Below are 21,997 nucleotides of genomic sequence, written 5' to 3' on the forward strand. Positions count from 1 at the left end.
CACCACTGGAGATCCCAGACCCAGGTCCCCAGTGGGACAAGGGCCACACTCTTGGGCCCTGCTCCAAGGCCCTTTTATTCTCATGAACCATTTGAGGTCATGTGCAGTCACCAGCCCCAGTCCGTGAAAGCCCCTGGGTCTGGCACAGAGAGCCAGGAAAGGGGGACTTCTCTCCACTTAGGGGGCGCTAGAGCTCACAGCCTCGGGAAGTGAAATAAGGAGAAAGAGGAAGAGATCTTGGGTAGACAGAGCCCACACACTTCACTGTAATTGTTGTTTTAATTGGCTTCTCTAAGGACTGGGAGCTCAGTACGTGTTCTGGCCAGTTAACTGGCACATTGAAGGTGCTCTATACATATTCACTGACTAAATGAATAAGAACTTTTCAGCTGCATTCACGAGTTTTCAGATGGGAAAACTAAGGCCAAGGGTGGGAGTGGGACTGGGTCAGCCTCACACAGCTGATTCTGAGATGAAACTGAAAGCAACAATCATCTCGATGCCACTCCTGGTCTAGGAAGGGCTCAGGGCTTGGAACAACTAGGGGCCTGCCCCTCAGGCTTGATTGTGGCTGCTGCCAGACTATGCCAGCCTCTGCCAAACACCATCTATGAGTGTGTAGGCAAAGATAGGGACAGCGGAGGCCAGTTCAGGGGGTGAGGGCAGGGCCAAGTGGGCTCTCGGCTCGACTCACAAGGCCCGTGGGTATGTGTGCACATGTGCACATGTGCACGTGTGTATGAGCTAAGAGTGGAGCTAGGAACAGTTGGTGCCTTCCAGAGGAGCCCTGTTCCCTCCACCAAACCTTCAGAAACTGCTGCCTCCCGGCCCCAGGAAATAAAGCACATAAACAAGGAATAAATACATGACAGTGGGAGAGGCAAAATGCTGGAAAGCATACCCCAGCCCAGCTGGGTCTCTACTGCCAGGATACCTGCCCCTTGAGTCTGTGTGTAAGCCAAGACTTCACACTCAGGCAATCACCCCAGGAGAAGGGAGACCCCCACCAGGACCCAGTGAGAGGTAGACAGCATGAAAGCTGAAGGAGCACCAAGGGGCCAGGTGGGGGAGGAAATGACTGGAGTATGCAGACACCCAAAGCCATCTCATGCAAGGATAAGTTTCTACTCCCAAACCACCCCCACCCCCATCCATGATCAGCTTCCTTCCTGCCCCCAGGCTTTCCCTCTGCTCAACAGACAGCTGGAGGTAGGGGGGCAGACTTAGTTTGCCTGACATGCTGCTGTTGGCCCTCAGGCCCCAGTAAGGCCAGCAAAGGACACAAACTCTCTGATGTTGCCACTTGTCCCTCCTGAGATGCTCCTGCCCTCCCTGTTCCCCAAGAAACACCCAGGCTCTGGAAACACAGAGCAGACAGCTTCATGTTCTGGGGGCTGATCTGGAGCCCTCTGACCAGGGCCTCTCTGTCCAGGTCTGCTACCTATAGCCTTCAACCAGCATCAGTCAGGCAGCAGGCGGCCCAGCTCCGCCTCATCCAGCCGGTTGGTGGCCATGATGTGCTCCAGCTGCTGCCGGTAGCGCGCCAAGTCCTGCATGAAGTGGGGCACCCGGGTATTGTCCAGCACCCCATGGGGCCGAAGGTGGTCTACATCTTCATAGGACACCTGCAGGAAGGAAGCTGGGCCTCAGGGGTAGGCAGAATGTCCATGCTTTCAGGCAGCTGCTCCCAGCTCTCTTGCAACAGCCCATAGCCCTGTGCTCCTGGAACTCCTCTCTCTGCCCTCCTGATCCACTCCCAACATTGTGTACCCTGAGACTCAGTCCTAGGTATCTGCTCTTTCTCTCAATACCTTCTTTTATTATCTGTGCCCTACAATCCCACTCCTGTCCCTAGTCCAGCTTCCCCCCTCACCGCCAAACCTGGGTATCCAACTGCCTTCCAAACACCTTCCCTTGGCTATCTCTCAGGCACCTCAGACTCCCCATATCCAATGCTGAATTCCTATGTCCCAGCTTATGCCAGCCTCACCCTCTTCACAGTCCCCTAGGTCGATTCCAAGGAGGAGGCTTAGAATCTGTCACTCTCCCAGAGTGGCCACTCAGTTAAAAAGGATTCCACTCTCTGAAGATCTCTCCAGCTTGCCCCTCCCTCTCCAACTGCATGGCCTCTGAGAGGTTAGGCCAGACTACCATCAATTCTGCAAGAGTGATTGGAAAGGCCTCCTCCTCTTCTCCCTGCACTCCCTTCCCTGGGCCTCCCCTTCCACAGGGAGCCTTCTAAAGCAAACATCTGTGCTACTCTTCTGCTTAAAGCTCTCAGATTCCTCACTGCTTTGGATGAAGTACACCTTCCTCAGTCTGGCACAGATACCCAGTGCCAGGGACTTGGTCCCTGGCCATTTCTCCAGTCTCCTTGGCCAGGCCTTCCTGACTGTTCCCTTAGCCTGGAAGGCTCACCTGTTTTGAGATGCAGTGTCTACACACACACACCTGTGGGCTGGGTCTCTACTATTGGCTGCCAGACTGTCATTTCATCTCCTGTGCTCACCTCCACCCACACTCCCCCAATCAGAGAGGCCTGGCACCCAATGAGAGGCTCAGGGAATAGTGAAGTGATGGGGAGAACTGGCTGTGACTTCTGAAGGCCCGTGGCCCCTCACCTTGCCCAGCGAGGTCAGTAGCGGGAAATCGATGGTCTGGCGATGCCGCAGAATGCGCACGATGCCGTCTAGGTACACCTGGTCCTTGCTGAAGCAGCCTGTGGATACCGGAGGGTGGTAAGCCCTAGGCCGAAGCCCCACCCTAACCCCCTGCCCCCTAGATCAGGACACTCCCCCAGCGTGGGCGCCCACCCGGCAGCGAAGTGTCTGTCTGGCCACGCTTGGCGCGCACGCAGTACTCCCAGCGCACATCCGCGTCCTGCACGTAGCGCGCCAGGTCCTGGAAGAGCTGACGGAAGGACATGCGCGCAGCGCGGTGGATGGTGTAGTAGAGCAACGCTGCGCGCCACAGGAAGGGCTGCTTGCGGAACAGCACGCTGTGTAGGCTGGCCAGGCCCTCCTCGGTGGGGTTTGCTGGCCGCAGCCCGTACTGCAACCGGCCCTCAGCGCTGTGCCACGGCTGCCGCGCGTTGTTCACACCCCGAAGGTAGTGGGTACCTGAGGGGAGTAGGAGGCTGCGCTTGGCCAGGCATCCAGGGGACCCATCTGCCTGGCCTGGGCCCTGCTATGCCCAGCTGGACCTGTAGCTGATGACTCACTTATCCTCATGCCCCTAAACTCAGTTTCTCACGCAAGTTCCCTCGACCCCAAACTCATACTCACCCAACCCTAGGCAGCATGAAGACCCTCCTCAGGTGAACTCGCATGCAAGGATTCAGAATCTCGCATGCAAGAATCCTCCCCAACCTGTCCAGGGCTACACACACACACACACACACACACACACACACACACACATCTCCCAAACTCACACTGCCCCCCAACCCCTAGAAAGGAGCAGGAACTCATATACCTCCCTGGCCCCACATCCGGCGCAATGCCCATATTCTGCTGATGTCCCCAGCAAAAACCACCTTTTGCCCAGAGCAACAGGATTCCTGATGAGGAGGGCCAGGCAAAAAATAATAGTAGTGTCCCAAGCTCTCCTTTCCAGCCTGGACTATCCCCTCCTAAACCCAGCTCAGTGTGTCTTCAGCCAATTCCATTCCCAGGATCTGAAATTCCACCCACCCTGGAAGGCCTGCATGTTGGCTGGGCTAGTGGGACACTTAGGGTCCTCCCTCTGGCCTCTCTGGGCCTCAGCAGTCTTGCCCCCCTGTCAAGGAAAATCAAAGAGGAAGTAGAGGGAAGAAAAGATACCCAAAAGGAACAAGAGATGAGAGTGAGCCCAGAGAGTGGGCAGGCATGTACCTCTGTGAGCCAGAGGGAAGAAGTAGCTGCTCACGAAGGGAAGGGGCCTGTCCTCCGGAGGGAAGGGGGAAAAAGAAAAGGGGTGGGGTTACTGGAGCCCCTCACTGCCCCCCATGTCCCAACCCCATCTCACCCCTACAGACCCACCCACCCACCTACCCACACCCTGACCTATCTCGTGCCGCAGCATGCCCTCCAACCAATACTGGCGGGCTCCAGTCAGGTTGATGGCCAATGTTGGTCGGCTGTTCTCCACCATCATCACTGCCTGGGACAGCAGGTCCTCACTCAGCTGCACCACAACCTGTAAGCGGCAGTGCCCTGAGCCATGGACACCAGCCCTGGGGCCAGTGTGCAGGTAGACCCACTGATGTCACAGGGAAGCCAGGTTGGACACTTGGCCAGGACACCCACCCTTTCCCACCTCTGCTCAGTGGCAGCTCCCACCTTCCTGGGGCAGGGACAGGGACAGGGACATGGGCTTGCCTGTGGTCACAAGCTCCAACAGCGTGGAGCTGGGCCTGGCACTGCCAACTTGGCAGCCTGGTTTGGGGCATGTGGAAAAGGGGCCTCACAGGCAGGGCAAGCTCACCTCCCCGACACAGCCCTCCTTCTGCATGTATTTGCGCACAATGGACCAGATCTGGCACTTGGTCAGCAGCTGGCCCCCAGTTGCAGCCTCAAAGTGTTCATAGGTGCCAAACTTCTCCAGGACAGCCTCAATGATGCCAACTGCCTGCACAAAGGGCCACAGTAGTGGGTAAGGCCAGGTCTCTCAGATGGTCAGAGCCAGGGTGAGGTGGGCAATCTGGACTGACCTGATGGATGAACTGTCCAGAGGCCTCACAGTACTTCTCCAGCACAGCCGTAGGCATGGGCTCCTGGTACTCGAACTGTGGATTGTAGGTGTACTGGGACTGGAAGAACTTGTCCCGCTCATAGTCCATGTTGGTTGGCCGCAGAGCCACCAACATGCAGGGGCTTTTGCTGGCACCACGGCCTGCATCCTTTCGAGTCTTAGCAATGTGAGGCAGGGAGGCCGCAGACCGCAGGGTGCCCCCACCTGGGCTCCGGCCTCGTCCAGGTGTGGCCCGGCCCTGGGTGCCGCTCCCCTGCCGACCAGCACTGTTTATGGTGTAGGTGCTCTCACTGCGACGCATGTGGCCTTGGTGGCCCAATTGCAGCTTTGAGAAGGGCTGCAGCTCAGGCCTGGGCCGCAGGGCTGAGGGGACAGACACAGCCAGGGGCAAGGCCAGAGACTGAGACCAGGGGTACAGTGCTGTTCCATTTTGGTCTGAGGGCTTCAGCCTATGGCCCAAGGATGAGGGACTGGCTGGTGGGCTGGGGGGTGTCTGCTCATACACCTGAGCCCCTGAGTCCAGCACCATTCTGTTCTGGGGGTCACATCCAGCCAGATCACTCCAATTCCCCACACTGTTGACTTCTGGGGACACAGAAAGGCATATGGAGGCCAACATGAGTGAGTGTGGCATGAGGACCAGCAGGCCCTGTGCGCCACACTGTCTTTGCCAGGCACTTGATGGGCCCAGAACCTGATGCCAGGTCTTCTTCACCTGCCCTCTTACCTCCATCCCACTGTCTACCCCTCCAGCAGGCTCATCCAAGCAAGCTGGACTGGGGCAAAGCTGGAGGAAGAGTCTTATACACCTACCAGGATGGTGGTTACTCAAATCCCCTTAGCCTGTGAGCTCCCGTGAGCAAGGCATAAGCACCTACTCATGATTTAATCCCTGTGCTCAGCACCCACCCTGACTGGAAGCTGGTACAATGTAGCCTCAGCTGCTAGGATGACGGATGAGGGGATCTCACTACCTTATACCTGCCTTCTACCTATGGCATTTTCTCAGTCTCACCCCGCCCCTCCCACCTAGCTCCACCCATCTCCTTCAGCCCATTGGGCCTCAGTTTGAATGCCTGCATGTCCCTTGCTTATGTCAGTCCCTCCACCTGGAATGCTCTCTCTTCTCTGGGCCATCTGTTCAAATCCAAATTAGAATCAGCTTTTGGTGTACAGAGGGAAAATTCAGCAAATCCAAGGCAGTCCTTGGTATGTCCCCTATCAGAGACATCTTCCTAGTGGTCATCCAAGGCCACTGTCAGGACACTCACCCCTGAATCTGAACTATGGCTCAGTCCAATCCAGTCTCTCCCCAGAAACTGACTGAAGGCTCCAGCCTCCAAGCTCTCCTGCCTGCTCAGGGACGCAATTCCAGCATTTCTCCTCTCTCCTTCATCTCCTACATCATCAATCTCTTCCTTTCTACTGAATTCTTCCCATCAGCATAAACACAAGCTGGGGGTGGTGGTAGCTGGGTATAGCTAAGTGATAGAGCACATGCTTAGTGTGCACAAGGTCCTGGGTTCAATCCCCAAGACCTCCATTACAAAAAAAAAAAAAAAGATAAACACATGCTGTTATTTTTTCATCTTAAAAAACAAAACCCTCACTTGACACCACACTCTTCCAGCTCCACTGTTCCTCAGGGCAGCACACCACCTCGAGTCATCTATACTTGGTTCCCAATTTCTTCCTTGCTGTTCTTGCTTAAATTTCTCTCCAATTAGGCTCCCCCCGCAGTCTCCATCAAAACTGATCTGACCAAGGTCACCATGGTCTTCATCTTAATTAGTAGAAACTGACAAAGTTAATCACTTCATTTTGGTTTGACCACGTTCTCCACTTGGTTCCCAAATACACCGGAACACAGTTCTCCCACCTCACTGGCTGTTTGTTCTTGGTATTCCTTTCTGGTCATCCCTATCTTCCTGACCTCTTAACACTGTAATGCCCTGAACCTGGAAACTTCTCTCCTCTTCTCCATTTATGCACACTCCCTAGGTGATCTCATCTACCCTCATGGTTTTAAATATGTGAGCCCAGATTTCTTCCAAAAACTTCAGCATTGCCAGTTCTCAATTCAACATCTTTACTTGAATGTATACAGGCATTTCAAACTGAACATGTCCCCTGTCTGGAATGTTTTCCCCCCATATAACTGCAAGGGTCACTCTCTCACTTTCCTCAGATTTCTGTACAAATATGTTATTAGAAAAGCCTGCCTAATACACCCTTTATAAAATAGGAAACCTCCCTTCCCCTCTCCACCACAACCTCCCTTTCCCCACACTACTGTCCTCTGAAGCAGTAATCACTGTCTGAAGTATAGTATATGCGAAGATTAGTTATGTTTTCCCCTTTTAAGTGTTCACAGCTGTGTCTCCAGAACAGTACCTGACCCAGAGCAGTTGCTCAGTAAACGAAAGAACCCAAGAGCCCTTTTCTTTGTCAGAAATGGAATCATTCCTTCTCTGCACTTTTCTTCCCCATCTAGATCTGATCCCCTCCCCCTCTTCCCCACCTCCCTGCACTCTGCCTATTGATAAGCTGCTTGAAAAGATTTCAGGCCTCAGGCTTCCCTCCCCTCAACTATACACTTCTCTGGATTCCTTACTGGTCTCTAGGCCTCTGTTTTTTTCAATCCCCTTCATCTCCACTTCTTTCATTTGACCTACCTCTTTGCAATTACCAGAATATGTCTGTTTCTTTCATGTCTCAGGTCCTTCTGCCAAAAAAGCCCTCCCAATGTCTCCCTACAGCAAACTCCTAACCATTCTTCAGGGCTGGGTTTAGGCCTCACCTCCTCCGGGAAGCCTTCCCAGCGTCTTAGAGGCTCCCAGTGCCTAGGCGGCTTCTTTACCACCCTAGGCTGTCACTGTCGGAACCTAGGTCCATGTCCCCCAACATCCCCTGAATTTCTTGAGGGCAGTGACGGGTCTGATTCACCTCCATGACCCAAGCACCCAGGCCTAGACGCAGAATGAATGAAAGATGGCTGTGGGAGGAGCCCAGATTGAAGGCGGAGTCTGGTGACAAATAAGAGGGTGTGACCTGCGCCAATGAGAAACTCCGGGAGAGGATAACGTGGAAGAGGAGCCAATGGGGACGGGGAGATCGAGGAGGGGCGTGACCTTCAGCCAATAAGTGGCGGGGGATGGGGCAAAGGGCGTGCCCAATGGAGGGCGGGGCCAGAAGACAATGGAGCCGGGGGTTCCCTGGTAGATGAGGAGGGGTCGCGTCGAATGCCTTCTTGGCCTCTAGGGGGTGAGGGGATTCCATCCGCGCGCCGCGCCCCCACCTGTTCGCTCCTCTTCTCGCCGCTGTAGTTCTCGCTCCACAATATCGATCGCTGGCCGCCCAGCCCGCGGGAGCCAACGCGGTGACGCACGCACTCGGGCGCGCGCACGCTCACAGGAAGGCTTGCGGATTCGCGTCAATCTCCGCACGCGCCAAAGAACACGGTTCGGGGTGGGGCCGGGCAGAGCAGAGGGGGAGGTGTCCACCACCAGGTCACGCCCCTTGGTGGGCCGTTTTCTTAAGCCCGCCTCCTCCACAAGGGCTGGGTGGATTTCCAATGTTCAGGTGCTATTCCGCGGTGGGACTAGGGGCGGTGGAGACCGGAGCTCACCGCCCCTGCGCGCATACATGGGGATGTAGTCCGCATACAGCGGCGGAAGCCCAAGTACTTGGGTACGCTGCCCACACAAAGGGCTGATGCAGGGGCGCAGCGGTATATTAGGACCGGAGCCAAGATACCTTAGGTGTGTCACTGCTTGTGGACACCCTGACTTCGCGGGCACATTCATTTCATTTCCGCCTTCTCCAACACACACAATTCAGGTGTACGGGGATCGTGGCTTTATTCTGCGGGCAATTAGGAGTCAAGCACAGGACCCTGAGGGGAGGCAGGAGGAGGGCGGGGGCGCAGGTGTTGGCACAAGACTGAAGAGTGCGCGGCGACCAGTGGGAGGCGAGGGCTGCGGGCCGACCTGCAGGGAGCTGAGTGCGGCCAGGCGCTGCTCTCGGGACACGTCCCCGCGCAGGTCCAAGAGGGCAGAGACGTGCTCCTCGCTACAGGTACGAGGTGAGGTGAGTCAGCCCCAGCCAGCCTCTCCCAGGTCCCTCCTCCCTTCCCGGCCCGTCTTCGCACCTCACGTCGGGAAATTGTTGCCGCAGGCCCGCCACCTCAAGGCCAAGCAGCGTGGGGTCGCGGAGGTTCAGCAGCTCCCTCAGGGCCAGCAGCACCGGCGCGCACTGAACGCTCTCCTCCAGACCCTGAGCACATAGGGGTAGATCTCGCGCCAGCCTTTGGCCCCTACCCAACCACTGAGACTCCCGCCCATCTTCTAGCCCAACGAGTTCTCACCAAACCGAGGAAAAGCTCCCGAAGCTGGGCGGCATCTTGCCGCAGGCGCTCGGCTGCCTGGGTCCGCTCGTCAGCCCCTCGGCACACTAGACGGCCTTGCATTAGCGCACGTAGGTACTGCAGCACCACGGTACGCTCCGCCTCCGCCAGCAGCAGCTGCAGGGAGCACGATCAAATGGGTCCTGGACACCTTTCCCATGCGTGCTTTCCCCTCTCCCCAGCCTTTTGCCCCAAAGCACCTGGACTGCGGGATTCCGCACGTGTCGGAAGTCCTGGCAGAAGCGTGCCGTCCGCTCACACACCCCTTCCAGCAGCTCCGGGCTCGATAGCCACTGACGCGAGGGCAGAGCCGCGAACAGGGGCTGGGAGCAGGGGTCAGAGACGCGGCTGGAGAGACGACTCAGACCCGGCATTCCCCGCGGAGACTCCTCATAATACACTGTATCTCCTACTCGCACCCCCACCTCCACCTGAAGCCTCACCTGTAGTTCCAACAGCAGCGCCTCCAACACCAGGCGGCAGATCCTCCTCTGCAACTCGTCCAGCGCTGCCTCCACCGGAGCCAAGGCCCCTGGAGCCACCCAGTCGGGCTGCAGGACGGACAAGGAGGAGCTAGACGGACCAAAAGTAGGCTTCAGGACCAAGGCCAAGGCCCGCGTGGCCCTCCGTTGTCTAGCCACCTGGGCGCCACCTAGTGGCGCCAGTGTGTGGCGTGAGGGTCAAGAAGGGCGGCTCCCTGCACTTGTAAAGGCCTGGGGCGTGGACTGAGGCTGGGAGTGGTGGGCTCAGCAAGCTAGAAGGGACACAGCCCAGCTGGACCTGCCTCTAATTTGCGATGTGACCTTGAGCAAGTCATGTCTTCTGGTGTCTGTTTAGGTAAGAGGAGAGAGTTAATCCCACTCAGGAGGGAGTCAAAATCGTAATTAACTTATTCGTCGTATTATGCCCCCACCCCAAAGAACATAAGACCCAAGAAGAAGGGAGTATTTTTGTTTTGTTTACAGCTGTAACCCCAGATATTACTTGGCACAGAGTAGGGTCTTGATAAACATTTGTTAATTGAATGAATAATTGACACTATGTGCTAGGTACTGTTGGAGGTTCTTCATATCCGTTATCACATGTGATTCTCAGAACACCTATTATTACCTATATACTACTGGTGAGAAAAGCAAGGTTCAGAGAGATTAGGTAACTGGCTCAAGGTCACACAGCTAGTAATTAGTAGAACTAGGATTAGAACCCCAGGGCTATGTGAGTCCAAAATTCCTAATGGCGTAGTGCAGGCTGGGTCCATACCTAATAGGTATTCAATAATGAGTTACTGAAGGTGGGGTTACATGGGGGCTTCCTGGTACCTGAGTGCTGATTGGTGGTTGAGGGTGGCCAGTAGGTAGGGCACATAATGAGGGACCATTGCTTCCCCCCTGAGGTGGTCTCGGGAAAATCGGATCAGAGCATCACTGAAGCTGCAAAGGACAGAAGTGGCTCCTGTACCTGTGGTCACTCTTGCACATCCCCAGTCCTTGGTACACCAGCTCCATCTCCAAGATACCCAAGGCCCTGTATGAAGGAGCCCCTTTCCACTAGTGTCCCTTATTCATTCAGAGCCCCGTTAGGCTGCCCCAGGAGCAGGGTCAGGGGTTGGGAGTGGGTCATTGCCTTCGCAGACCTCCTCAGGAATGCGCTCAGTTCTGACAGCGCCATGTCATGCACCCGCTGCTGCAGTGACTCACTGACCATGCTGGCCACACGAATGTTCTCTTCCAGGATCTACAGTCAGGGATAGGCAGCCATCAGCAGAATCCTAGTCCTGCTCTCTTTCTATTTCCGCATGAGGTCTGCCCACCTGCCTCACCACTTTTCACCCACCTGCAGCACGATGGCCGGCATTGGTGAGTGGTAGAAGCCAGATGGGTCTGTGTCGGGCTCCTGCTCTCTGCCCCACTCAGCTGCCTCCCCATCCAGTACCTTCTGAAGCCACTGGGTCACACTTGCCTGGGGAAAGGAGCAAGGAGCAGCAGGATGTAGCAGGGCACTGACACAGCTAGAGACAGGTAGACATGCAGATAAAACCCCACAGCTGGTGGCAGAACTTCTCTGGACCCAGGCCCTAACTACTTACCTGGACTTTGGCCACAAATGTTGCCTCTAGCTGCTCGACATTCTCCAGGGTCAGGAGGGGCTCCAGATGGGACACATCAGCCTCAGGCCCTAACTCCAGGCTCCCCATCATTTCTGGCCTGGAGATGGGTGCCCCAGTGTTACACTGAGCCCCCCACCTCTGATCCACCCACTTCCCGTTGGCCCAGGGACACCGACCCCAGGTATACATGCAGTGCCCATTGCAGCAAGGTGAAGGTATCAGCAGCTCCCAGCTCAGGCCTTTCCAGAAGTTGCTGCAGGCAGCGGCGCAGGCTGCTGTGCAGGGTGTGGGCCCACAGCTGGACTACCTTGTAGTGTGGTGGGCAGCAGGGTGCTACTAGTGCCTCAGCTGTGGCCAACTCAGCTGGTAAAGCCACCCTCAGAGCCTCCAGCCACTCTGCTAGTGCCCCTGGTCCAGGCTGTGGCAGTGTCCCAAAGTGGATCCGCTCTAGGCCCTCCTGTAGTGCCCGCAAACAGCGCTGCCGCCAGTCCCGAGGGGCCTGCTCCAGAGAAGTTGTGCGCCCAGCATCCACCTCTGCTACACGCACAGCAGCCACCAGCAGGGCTGGGTCCTCCCGTGCCAGCCGCCCTGCAGCCCCTGCAGCTGCCTCCACAGCCTGGCCCAGAGCCTCAGCCAGAGGACCCAGTCCCTCAAAGACTGGCAACTCCAGGCCCCCCAGAGGTGCCCACGTCTCCTCTTGCAGCTGTTCTAGCTCCCGAAGGCTCACATATGCCTCCAAGAGCCGCTGGGCATCAATCAGGGTCTGTGTGTGGGCCACTGCAGCTGGCACTAAGCAGGGAGGAGAAGAGACAGCTCTGGGTCTCAGCCTTCCCACGTATGCAGTAGGCACAGCAGTGGAAGCTAAGACCCTGGGGCTGGAGTGATGTATAAAATACTTAGTAAACAATACAGTAGAGCATTGGCCAATCTGAAAGGACCTGAAAGGAAGGGCCGCCATGGTGGGCCAGGTGTAAACCCTTGAGCTGAAGGAACATGAGGAAGTCAGGGATCCTGGAGGGAAGTCAGGGAGGAACTGGGGCGGGGTGGGGGAGGGGCATGCCAGTAGCTATTCATTCACTCTGTTAGAGAACTATTTCAATAAATTAACAATCAGAGTGGCCAGAGCCACTTGACTGGGTGTCAGTTCTGATTCAGACATCCCTTGCTTAGGAACCCCAGAATGAACTAATATGTACCCTGCTTCATATGCCATTTGAAGCCCAAGTTACTCTCTGGAAGGTCCCTGGTGTGTCCCTCCATGCAGTCTCCCACTGGTGCCCCAGCCCCTCGATCAGTGATGGTGTTTGGTGACTAGCTGTTGGAGGGCTGAGGCCCAGGACTGCTGCAAACTTACCGGCTCGCAGCCGGGGCAGCAGCTGAGACAAGGCCCACAGTTGCTTGTGCTGCACAACCTGCTCCCGCACGGGTTCTAGGGTCTGTGCAGCTTCAGCCATACCCCGGAGCAACCCATGGGCCTGGCTCAGAGCCTCACGGGCTCCCTGCATGGCCTCCAGGGCCCAGGCCAGCTGCCGCACACCGGTCTTCACGCCCTCCAGGTATGACTGCACCACCGACTGTGGGAGGGAGGCAGGTAGTGAGGCCTGGCCAGGCCTGCAGCCCACCCCCAGCATGCCTGCCTCCTGCCTGATGCCCACCTTGATGCGTGCTTCCAGGGAACAGGTACGCTGCACCTCGCGGCTGCGGTACTGCCCCAGCCTGGCCAGCTGCTCTGGCCGGTAGAAGATACCAGAGGCCCACTTGAGCGCTGCACCCCGGGCCAGCTGCTCCGCCCTCTCCTGCTCCGGCCACTCAGGCCCTGGGCAGGAAGAGCCTGGGCAGCTGCATCAGTTAGGCATGGCCTGCAGGAAGCAGCTGCCAAATCTGCTCCCCTTCCTACTCCTCAGCTTGTACCCCAGGGCAGTCCCCTTGTCTCCCTGCCCTCTAGAGCCCCAGCCAGAGGCAGGGAGGACCCAACCCCACCATTCCCATCTTTCTTGCCGCCATCCCCCCATCAGCCTAGCCAGAAGGGCTCATACCGGGAGGAATTGTGGGCTGCATTTTGTCCTTGGCTGCTGAGTCCATGGCAGGCCCTGGAGGAGCTGGAGCAGAGGTAGGAGTGGGATCGAAGGTCTAAGTTAGAGCAGGCAGAGTGGGTGCTCCTCTAAGCTGCAGCCTCCATCTAGGCCCTTTGGAGAAGGAGGAGGAAGGTTCTTGCCCAGCCTCCTCAGGAAATGAGAGGGAGGCGGGGATGATGGGGAGGCACCTGGGAAGCCTTTGCCTCCTGGGTTTCTCAGTTTTGCCCCTCAGATGCCAAGTGAGGCAGGGTAAGCATGGGACTCCACTGGACACTGCTCCCGCTCTGAATTGCAGAGGACAGTTTGATACGGAACTCACCAGCCTTGACCAGGAGTGTCCAGTTCTCCCTCTTTCACAAATGGCCTTGGCCTTGAGGATGGCTCTCTCCCCTTCTCCCTCTCGGCAGAGCTGGGTACTCCCTCCACTGGCTCATGAGGCCCACACCTCGGTGTGCAGCAGGAGAATTCCTCTCCCCAAAGAAGCCACTGTCCCACCTCCCTGCCCAGGAGCTCCCTCCTCCCTCCAAGACCCGCCCTCCCCAAGGCCACACGTAGAAAGGAAGGAAGCTGAGTCTCTAGTACTTTATTCCCAACAGGAAAGAGCATCTGCACCGTGGGACAGGGTGGGGAGGGCTGGGCGCCACTTCCTTCAGGGAAGGAGGTGTATACTCCCTGTGGTCATTGAGTCTTGACCAGCCTATTCCAGGACTGCTTAGTGCTCTGGGCACAAACATGAACTAAGCAGCTCCAACTGGGTGGAGAGCAAGGTGTGCAAATATGGGTGCAGACAACATCACGGTGTGAAAACTGTTGAAGGGTCCTTTAGAGGTGGGTGTGTGCTTCTGCAGAGGAGCAAGAGACCACAGGCTGTGTGTGGTGGGTGATGGAGGAGAGTGGTGGAATGGCTATGAAAGCTATGTTTATCTTGAGATAAAGGGGGCCATGGAAGGGACTACTAGGTAGTAATACTGCAGCAGACACTGGCTACCACCCAAATCCACCCTTCAGGACAAAGACACTCATTTCCTTAGCTGCCAGAAACGTAGGTTGCTGAGGTCTCATAGCCAAGTCTTTTGTTCCATGTTAGGGTATAAAGGCCAGGTACCCTTGCCTTGGAATGCCTTGGAAGAGTCCCCCAGCTTCACAGCCCCTAGTAGGATGGGCTGAGGCCTCAATTATAACTGCATCACAGTTAAATTCTCTCCTCTGCCTAATTCTCCTTGTCTTACTCCCTTACAAGTGTGACTCATCAGTAAACTTCCTGTAGGCAGATGGCTTTCTCAAAGTCTGTTTCCCAAAGAACTTGACCTAAAATAAACAATAATAAAAACCGACAATGTTAAAAAAATGATACTAGTGAACACAGAATCCTTCCACACGCCAGAAGTGCTCTAAGTGCTTTACATATACTTACACATAGGTAAACGTGTTTGCGTTGGTTGAAAAGTGGTTATAATTCCTTGGCCTCTGAGCACTGCAGTGTGGAGACAAGAGAAAGATGAGTGTGGGGATCGGGGAAGAAGAGTGGGGATGGAGACAAGTGGATAAGACAGATGTAGTTAGTTTTTGCTGTTTGGCAAGGAGTGAGGGACAGGAATAGGGTGGGTGATCTCAAGACAGTGGGGCAGCCTTTAGAAGCAGGTTTGGGGAAACACATTGGGTTCATCATGCAGCATGGTCTCTTCTGAGATGGGGGCTGGGGCAGTTAGTGGAATTGAAGCAGGCTGACCAGTTAGGAAGGTTCCCATGGCTCCCACTTCTCTACTGCTGGGGTTGCCCAACTACTTTCTCTACGTCCTTCCTCAACAAGTCCTGCCTCTCGGGATCCAGGGGTTATTTTCGTCCTCTTCGGCGGTTTGATACTTGTCGATGGTCCCCGAAGTTTTCCGGCCATGTCTGCAGAGAGGAATTTTGCCAGATTCCCTGGGAGGGCGTGGGGCGGAAGCGGAAGCAGCGACGCTGGCGCCGGCGGCCGGGCGGTCAGGAACGGAAGCGGAAGTGGCGGCGGCGCCGGCCTGGCCTGGCCTGGCTGAGGGGAGGCGGCGGGCGGGCGCGATGGCGGAGGCCGGGCCACAGGCGCCGCCGCCCCCGGGCACCCCAAGCCGGCACGAGAAGAGCTTGGGACTTCTCACCACCAAGTTCGTGTCGCTTCTGCAGGAGGCCAAGGACGGCGTGCTTGACCTCAAGCTGGTGCGGCCCGGGCTAAGGGGCGGCAGAGGGGATGGTGGACCAGGCCTGAGCCGGTAGCGGGAATCCCGGGGGGGCCCAACTGAGCCCTCAGAGAGCAGACTGCCATCCATGTGCTTTCTCACAGGAGGGAGGCTGGGAGCTGTTTCATTCATTCAGCCGAGGCCATTGGGCATCAGCTGTGTGCCAGGCTTGGGGCTGCAGGTGCTGGTCCTCGTGGCCCTTCCTGGCAGGTGTGGGGAGAAGGGCATCAGAACAGCAGCTCAGGCTGCACCAGGCCTCTTCCTACCTCGCGCTTCTGAGCTGCTGTAGTGCCTGGGAGGAGGGTTGGGATCCAGGCCACCCCTTTTCCAGACTACTCCAGACCAAGTCTCACCTGAGAGTAAGGCTGAGCATTTCCCACTCTGTTCTGCTTGCCAGGCAGCTGACACCCTAGCTGTGCGCCAGAAGCGGCGGATTTATGACATTACTAACGTGCTGGAAGGTATTGGGCTGATCGAGAAAAAATCCAAGAATAGCATCCAGTGGAAGTGAGTGTGGGCACCTGGGAGGGCAATGGGATCGCCTACCAGAAGTGTCAGGGGTGGGGGGTGCAGGAGTGAGCAGGGGCCATGGGCCCCAGGATTCTTGGCAGCCCCTCTCAGCTCCACTCCCTGGGCTCAGGGGTGTGGGGCCTGGCTGCAATACCCGGGAGATTGCGGACAAGCTGATTGAGCTCAAGGCAGAGATCGAGGAGCTACAGCAGCGGGAGCAAGAACTAGACCAGCACAAGGTGTGGGTGCAGCAGAGCATCCGGAATGTCACAGAGGACGTGCAGAACAGCTGATATCCTCCTGTTGGGCCCTGCTCCGGGGAAGTGGATGAGGGGCTCTTTAGTCCAGCTGGGTTTGCTCTGTGGTCCCCTAGGCCCTGTCCCTCTTGGGAGGATGGTATTGTATGTCCTGGCCAGGTCCCAGCCTTGGGCTCCCTTCTCAGAGCCTCTCCCCTCCATCAGTTTTGGCCTGTGATACCTCCCCATGTAGACCCCAGGCCTCAGGACTTTTTCTGAGGGCATGTATGTCAGAGCTGTGCTAAAGATCTGGGACCTCTCTGTGGTCTGCTATCTGTCACTGTAGGCAGGGCATCAGCTGTTCTCCTTAACCCCCGCACCTTGGCCTACGTGACTCATGAGGACATCTGCAGATGCTTTGCTGGTGAGCAGAGCCTGGGTAGGGGGAGATGGGGGTGGGGTTGGGCTGAGCCACAGCCCTGAACAATGAGCTCAGTGCCCAAGGAGATTTCCTTCTCTTAAGAGGGTTCCTGGGGCCTACCCAAAGAAGATCCAGACAGGGTAAGTCCTGGGTTCGAGGGTCACTGGACCCTGTGGAGGCTAACCATACTGAGAGGATATGGGAATCCTGGGCTGGATCCCTGGGTCAGCCCCTATCTGCACTGTCCACTAGGTATGACTTTTCAGATGTAACAGAATCATACAAGGGAGAAAGTGTGTGTGAATGCTGGTGTGCAGGGGGCAATGATGCCAACTTCCAATCTATAGTTAGTTTAGTTGCATTGTAGTTATGGGAACTGTTCCTTCTCCATCTTGCACTTCCCAGACTGGTTCTGGGGAAGGGACATTGGCTTTGGCCAGAATATCTATGTCTAGGGAGCAGCCCCTTCAATCAGGGAGATGTCCATGGCCAGCAATCTTCTGCTTCATTTGTCTGAACCCAGATTTTCTAGTTACAGGCCCCTGGGCTCTTAGGAGGAGAAAAGCTTTAGTTCTCTGCCTTAGCCACTGAGCCACCATAAGGGATGAATGAAGCCTCCTGTCCAGCCCCTCGGAGACCATGAACTCCTTCCTTGCTCCAAGGGATAGATACCCCCATTCCCAGCTCAGATTGAGCCCATGGGCCTTGACCCATTCTCCTTGTCATCCTAGGAGACACCCTTCTGGCCATCCGGGCCCCATCAGGCACCAGCCTGGAGGTGCCCATCCCAGAGGTGGGTGCTCAGCCCAGGCAGGCAGGGTTGATTGAGGGCGGGTGCTGGCTGTGGAGCCTGATAAGTCCCGGGTGGGGCAGGTAGGGGGAGGCCTGGGGTTTGGGGTTATCTAGGAGAACGGGCAGCCTGGGGTGGGAGAGGACACTGTGGCCCTGGCCCAGGGTCAGGCAAGGGCCAATCCTGTTTCCAGTTCCACCTCTCCTCCATCCTCAACCTCTACCTCCAGGGACTCAATGGGCAGAAGAAGTACCAGATTCACCTGAAGAGTGTAAGTGGCCCCATTGAGGTACTGTTGGTGAACAAGGAGGCATGGAGCTCGCCGCCTGTGGCAGTGCCTGTGCCACCACCCGAAGATCTGCTCCAGAGCCCACCTGCTGTCTCTACCCCTCCGCCTCTGCCCGAGCCTGCCCTGGCTCAACCCCAGGATGCCTCACGCCCAAGCAGTCCCCAGGTGACCACCCCTACCCCTGTCCCTGGCAGCACCGAAGCTCAGGGGGTGGCCAGTCCAGCAGCTGAGATCACAGGTGAGGCACAACGGGAAGCTAGTAATGGGGTGATTTCTGGGGCCCAAGAGGCAATACCTCTGTGTGATGGAAGAGACCTTGTGGGGTTTGTCCTTTTCCTGGCCCCCAGCTGTCCTCTCCTTGCTAGTGCAATGAATGAGCCCTTTTTAACAGAGCTTTGACTATGTGAAAGGGCATTAGTGGTGGCACTTTTCCCCCAGATCTGCCAGTATCCCACTGGCCCTGGCAGCCCCTCTTGATGTGTGGTCACAGCAGGTGTGTCCATGATTCTCCCTCCTGCAGGCCTCATGCCCCTTCAGTGACTAATTTTCATGGTACCACTTTGTGAGTGATTGGCAGTGCCTAACTCTCCTTGGGCCTAGGAACCAGGACTGTCGCATTCTCGCTGTGGGTTCTAGCATGGCCAGCTTTAATGTCCTACTTCCTGCCCCATGTGACTGGGTTTGGGGGATGTGGTTGCAGTGAGTGGCGGCCCTGGAACTGATAGCAAGGACAGTGGTGAGCTCAGCACACTCCCACTGGGCCTGACAGCACTGGACACCCGGCCTCTGCAGTCCTCTGCCCTGTTGGATAGCAGCAGCAGCAGCAGCAGCAATAGCAGTTCATCTGGACCCAACCCTTCTACCTCCTTTGAGCCCATCAAGGCAGACCCCACAGGCGGTGAGTGCTTGTCCTCTTGGGAACAGGGAGAGCCTAGCCTCAGACAGTCCTTGGTCAGAAACAGACTTGGGCCTCAAACCCAGTTCTGTCTCCTCAGCCAAAGCTGGCCAGCCCAAGAGCCAGCTCCCTGCTATCCACCTCTGCCTTGGCACCAGAGCTCTGCCAGCCAGGGGGAGGAGCCTGGCCTCTGGCTTGGTGCTTGTGCCCCTTTACCCACTTCCTGAGTTGACACAGAACTGCCTAGCCCTTCCTCAAGCCCTGTGTTCTACCCCGTGGACCTGTCTCAGGAAGGTGTGAGCACTGTCCTGGGGAAGGGGCTGTGCTATGGTCCTCAGGCTCCAAAGGTGGGCAGTGTCTTAGAGGTGATGTCATTTGCCTGGTGTCTCTTCTCTATCTTGTGTTTTGAGTGTTTGCTTTTTTAAGGACTCATTCTTCTCCGCTCACAAGAACCACTTAGTCTCTCCTCACTGAATGACACTTCGTCCCTTGTGTTCCCCTCCCTCACCTTCCCTGTATCCTCTCTGTCTGGACTCCTAGAAAAAGTCATCTCCATTCTACTCTGTATCTCGGTTCCCTAGTCAGCCTTCAGGTTGCAGCAGTCGGGGCCCCCCCCCCGCCCCCCATAACGCACACACACAGCCCACAACCCCCCACCACGCCACGCCAGTGCTCTCAGTAAGCTGCCCAGCCCTGATGGCCAGCTCCAGCGAGTTTCTAGGCTGATTTGCTCTGGTGCTGTTTTGCTCCATGTGGATGCTCTTTTTCTCCTTTGGCATTAGTGATGCCAGCACTTGGCTCTTCTCTCTTAATGACTTCTCCTTCTGATCTCTCCCTGGTGTTCATTTAAATCTGGCTTTTCAAGTCTCTGGCCCATTTCACACCTGTGGAGCCCCCAGTTCTGGGTAGATGTATTCCCAGTCACTGTCTTGCCTAGGTCTTTTGCCTGAACTTTACCTCTTTTGTCCACATGCGTTCCTCTGCACATCCAATAGGCACTTCATTCCCACACGTCCACATCTTCTTTACCCCAACTGACAAGTCTGAAATGCAGCCTGACTGTGACAGTTTTCTGTTTTCAAAAGTATCTTTGAGGAGTGTATAGCTCAGTGATACAGTGCATGCCTAGCATGCACAAGGTCCTGGGTTCAATCCCCAGTACCTCCATTAAAAAATAAATAAATAAACCTAATTACCCCCCCCCCCAAAAACCCAATTAAATAAATAAATGAACTGCTTTTTAAAAAAAAAAGTATCTTTAACAGCTCCCTAAGGCCTCCTGGATAAAATCAGAACTCCTAAACCTGGAATATGAAATCCCTTGTGACCCAGCTCTCTCCTTTCCAGCTTCATTTTCCTGTTTCCCATGTGTGTCTTCCCAGTCAGACCTTTGTAGCAGTGTCATCACCCTGTAGCACTAACCCCTATTTAAGAGTCTGTCTCCTCTGTCAGGTGACCTGGCCTGGGGTGTGGTATGTGAGCATGGCACCAAGTAGGTGCTTAGCAAGGGCAGGGATGGACAGGGTGTTTGCCATCAGATGATATGCATGATGAGCCCAGAAAGAGAGTGGGTTTGCTTCCCTTCTTCAGAACCTCTGAGTTAGAAGGGCTGTACCAATTACCTACTGCGGGCCTTTGGGACTCTGGGCTTGGCACTGAGAAATTCAGGTCTAGTAGGGGAGCCTGAGAGACAGTGTCATCTTGACCTAGGGCAGGGCCTACGTCTCAGCTGTGTGGAGCCCCTGGGTGGGTGATACAGGATCTGAGAAAACAGGGGCTAGAGTGGGACTAGGCTGGACATCTGTGCCCTTGAGCATGTCTTTCTTGTTTTTCAGTTCTGGAACTCCCCAAGGAGCTGTCAGAAATCTTTGACCCCGCGCGAGGTAAGGCGGTGTTCCTTTCTGGGGCTGGGGTGAGGGGCACAGTTCACTGGGTCTTGGGGCTGTTTTCTTGCCCTTCTGAGAACCATATGATTGTGTTTGATCCCTGGGCAAAGGGCAAAGTTCTTGATGGGTGGGTGGGTGTGGTCCCCTTCATGGGCTTTGGTGGGTGGAGAGGTGGGAGCCAGAATGTAACTGAGCTCTCCCTCCATCCCTAGAGTGCATGAGCTCAGAGCTATTGGAGGAGCTAATGTCCTCAGAAGGTAAGTGGCCCAGAAAGGTGGGGGGTGAGTGTGGGCAGGGTTTGGGTGGCTACTGGGAGGGGTCTTGGCCCTGAGGACTCAGCCGGTTGCTCTCTGCAGTGTTTGCACCCCTCCTCCGCCTTTCTCCACCCCCCGGAGACCACGATTACATCTACAACCTGGACGAGAGTGAAGGTGTCTGTGACCTCTTTGACGTGCCTGTTCTCAATCTCTGACTGACAGGGGCATGCCCTTTGTGGCTGAGACACAGACTGTCTGACCTGGGGGCTGCCTGGGGACTTCCCCCCACCCACCCGTACACAGCTTGAGAGCTGCAAACTCCTGGCTTTCCCAACCTTCCCTCACTGCACAGTTTTGGCCACAAGTCCCACTCCTGCACCAACACCTGTACTGTGCTGAGAGAGCAGGAAAAAGGGGCTTAGCTCCCTTCACTGTGGAGCCAAAGTGTTCACCTCTCCTTTTGGGGGGCCTTCCCCCACAGGGTACCCTCCCTGGGCCCTCCCAGAATTCAGGCTCAGCTGCCACCCAGTGGCACAGAACCAAGGACCCGCCATCATCCTTACAGGGCAGTTTGTCCAATCCCACTGCCCTGTATCTGTCAGCCCCTCCGTCTTCTAGAAGGAAGCATGGGGCAGGGATGGGTACTTACCAGCACCACCTCTAGTCTCCTTTACTTCCTTCCACTCCCTATCCTACAGCTCCTTCTGGACCTCTTGTGTACCCCACTTCTGCTGGCCTCTTGGCCCTGAGAACCTGTAGGTGGTGGTAGTGGGGGTGCTAACAGGAAGGGACAGAGATCTCTAGCTAGGAATCTGGGCGGGTGAGTCCCTGAGGATTGACCCAACCTCCCTCTGCCTCATAGCCCCCCTCTTGTTTATTCATTTACCTTCATTTAGAGCCATTTGCAGAGATTTAGAAAGATTTGCAGTAACGAATGGATTCCTATATAAAGATTATTTTTATACTTTTTGCAGCAAAAGGAAATTGTAATATTTGTACAGTGTCCAAGTGAATAAAGACCATGCCTAAGGCTATCTGTGATCTGGTTCTTTCAGGGCCCCTCCCTGGGACTCTGCTGGATTGGTGGTGGGATTGGGAGGGTCACCTTTCTGGGAAAGGAGGTGTGGCGATGCTGACAGCCCGCCCTCCCCACCACCACCTGCCGCACCTTGGGGCGGGGCAGGG

The 21,997-nt window shown here is 56.0% G+C and overlaps 3 protein-coding genes across 7 annotated transcripts; 1 reads left to right on the plus strand and 2 right to left on the minus strand.

The window, feature by feature from the left end:
* Positions 1-260: 260 nt before the first annotated feature.
* On the minus strand, positions 261-8,218 carry KIAA0895L (KIAA0895 like). Of its 4 annotated transcripts, none has more exons than XM_014555814.2 (7): positions 8,030-8,218; positions 4,691-5,316; positions 4,465-4,608; positions 4,044-4,176; positions 2,814-3,119; positions 2,622-2,719; positions 1,461-1,625 (listed from the first exon to the last, which is right to left on the minus strand). In XM_014555814.2, exons 2-7 carry the CDS (start codon positions 5,258-5,260, stop codon positions 1,461-1,463), a joined length of 1,416 nt encoding a protein of 471 aa, XP_014411300.1. In that variant the 5' UTR covers positions 5,261-5,316; positions 8,030-8,218. The 4 variants fall into 4 exon arrangements, with proteins under 4 accessions (XP_032342401.1, XP_014411300.1, XP_014411301.1 ...); XM_014555815.2 differs by having other exon boundaries at positions 7,532-8,218; XM_006180632.3 differs by having other exon boundaries at positions 7,407-8,218.
* A 356-nt stretch (positions 8,219-8,574) lies between these two features.
* On the minus strand, positions 8,575-13,857 carry EXOC3L1 (exocyst complex component 3 like 1). Of its 2 annotated transcripts, none has more exons than XM_032486509.1 (14): positions 13,638-13,857; positions 13,280-13,429; positions 12,899-13,074; positions 12,598-12,817; positions 11,420-12,032; positions 11,223-11,340; positions 10,970-11,095; positions 10,770-10,870; positions 10,595-10,660; positions 9,580-9,709; positions 9,337-9,459; positions 9,098-9,253; positions 8,882-9,006; positions 8,575-8,802 (listed from the first exon to the last, which is right to left on the minus strand). In XM_032486509.1, the coding sequence occupies exons 2-14, from the start codon at positions 13,323-13,325 to the stop codon at positions 8,613-8,615; spliced, it is 2,190 nt and encodes a 729-aa protein (XP_032342400.1). In that variant the 5' UTR covers positions 13,326-13,429; positions 13,638-13,857; the 3' UTR covers positions 8,575-8,612. The 2 variants fall into 2 exon arrangements, with proteins under 2 accessions (XP_032342400.1, XP_014411297.2); XM_014555811.2 differs by lacking the exon at positions 10,595-10,660 and adding an exon at positions 10,456-10,566 and having other exon boundaries at positions 13,638-13,855.
* A 1,454-nt stretch (positions 13,858-15,311) lies between these two features.
* E2F4 (E2F transcription factor 4) lies at positions 15,312-21,846 on the plus strand. Its single transcript, XM_032486545.1, has 10 exons — positions 15,312-15,508; positions 15,926-16,035; positions 16,169-16,330; positions 16,655-16,698; positions 17,427-17,488; positions 17,715-18,012; positions 18,475-18,672; positions 20,505-20,552; positions 20,768-20,812; positions 20,912-21,846. The coding sequence occupies exons 1-10, from the start codon at positions 15,374-15,376 to the stop codon at positions 21,025-21,027; spliced, it is 1,218 nt and encodes a 405-aa protein (XP_032342436.1). The 5' UTR covers positions 15,312-15,373; the 3' UTR covers positions 21,028-21,846.
* The last annotated feature ends 151 nt before the right edge of the window (positions 21,847-21,997 follow it).

The sequence above is a fragment of the Camelus ferus genome, chromosome 9, assembly GCF_009834535.1.
Source record: "Camelus ferus isolate YT-003-E chromosome 9, BCGSAC_Cfer_1.0, whole genome shotgun sequence".
Taxonomy (NCBI): Eukaryota; Metazoa; Chordata; class Mammalia; order Artiodactyla; family Camelidae; genus Camelus; species Camelus ferus.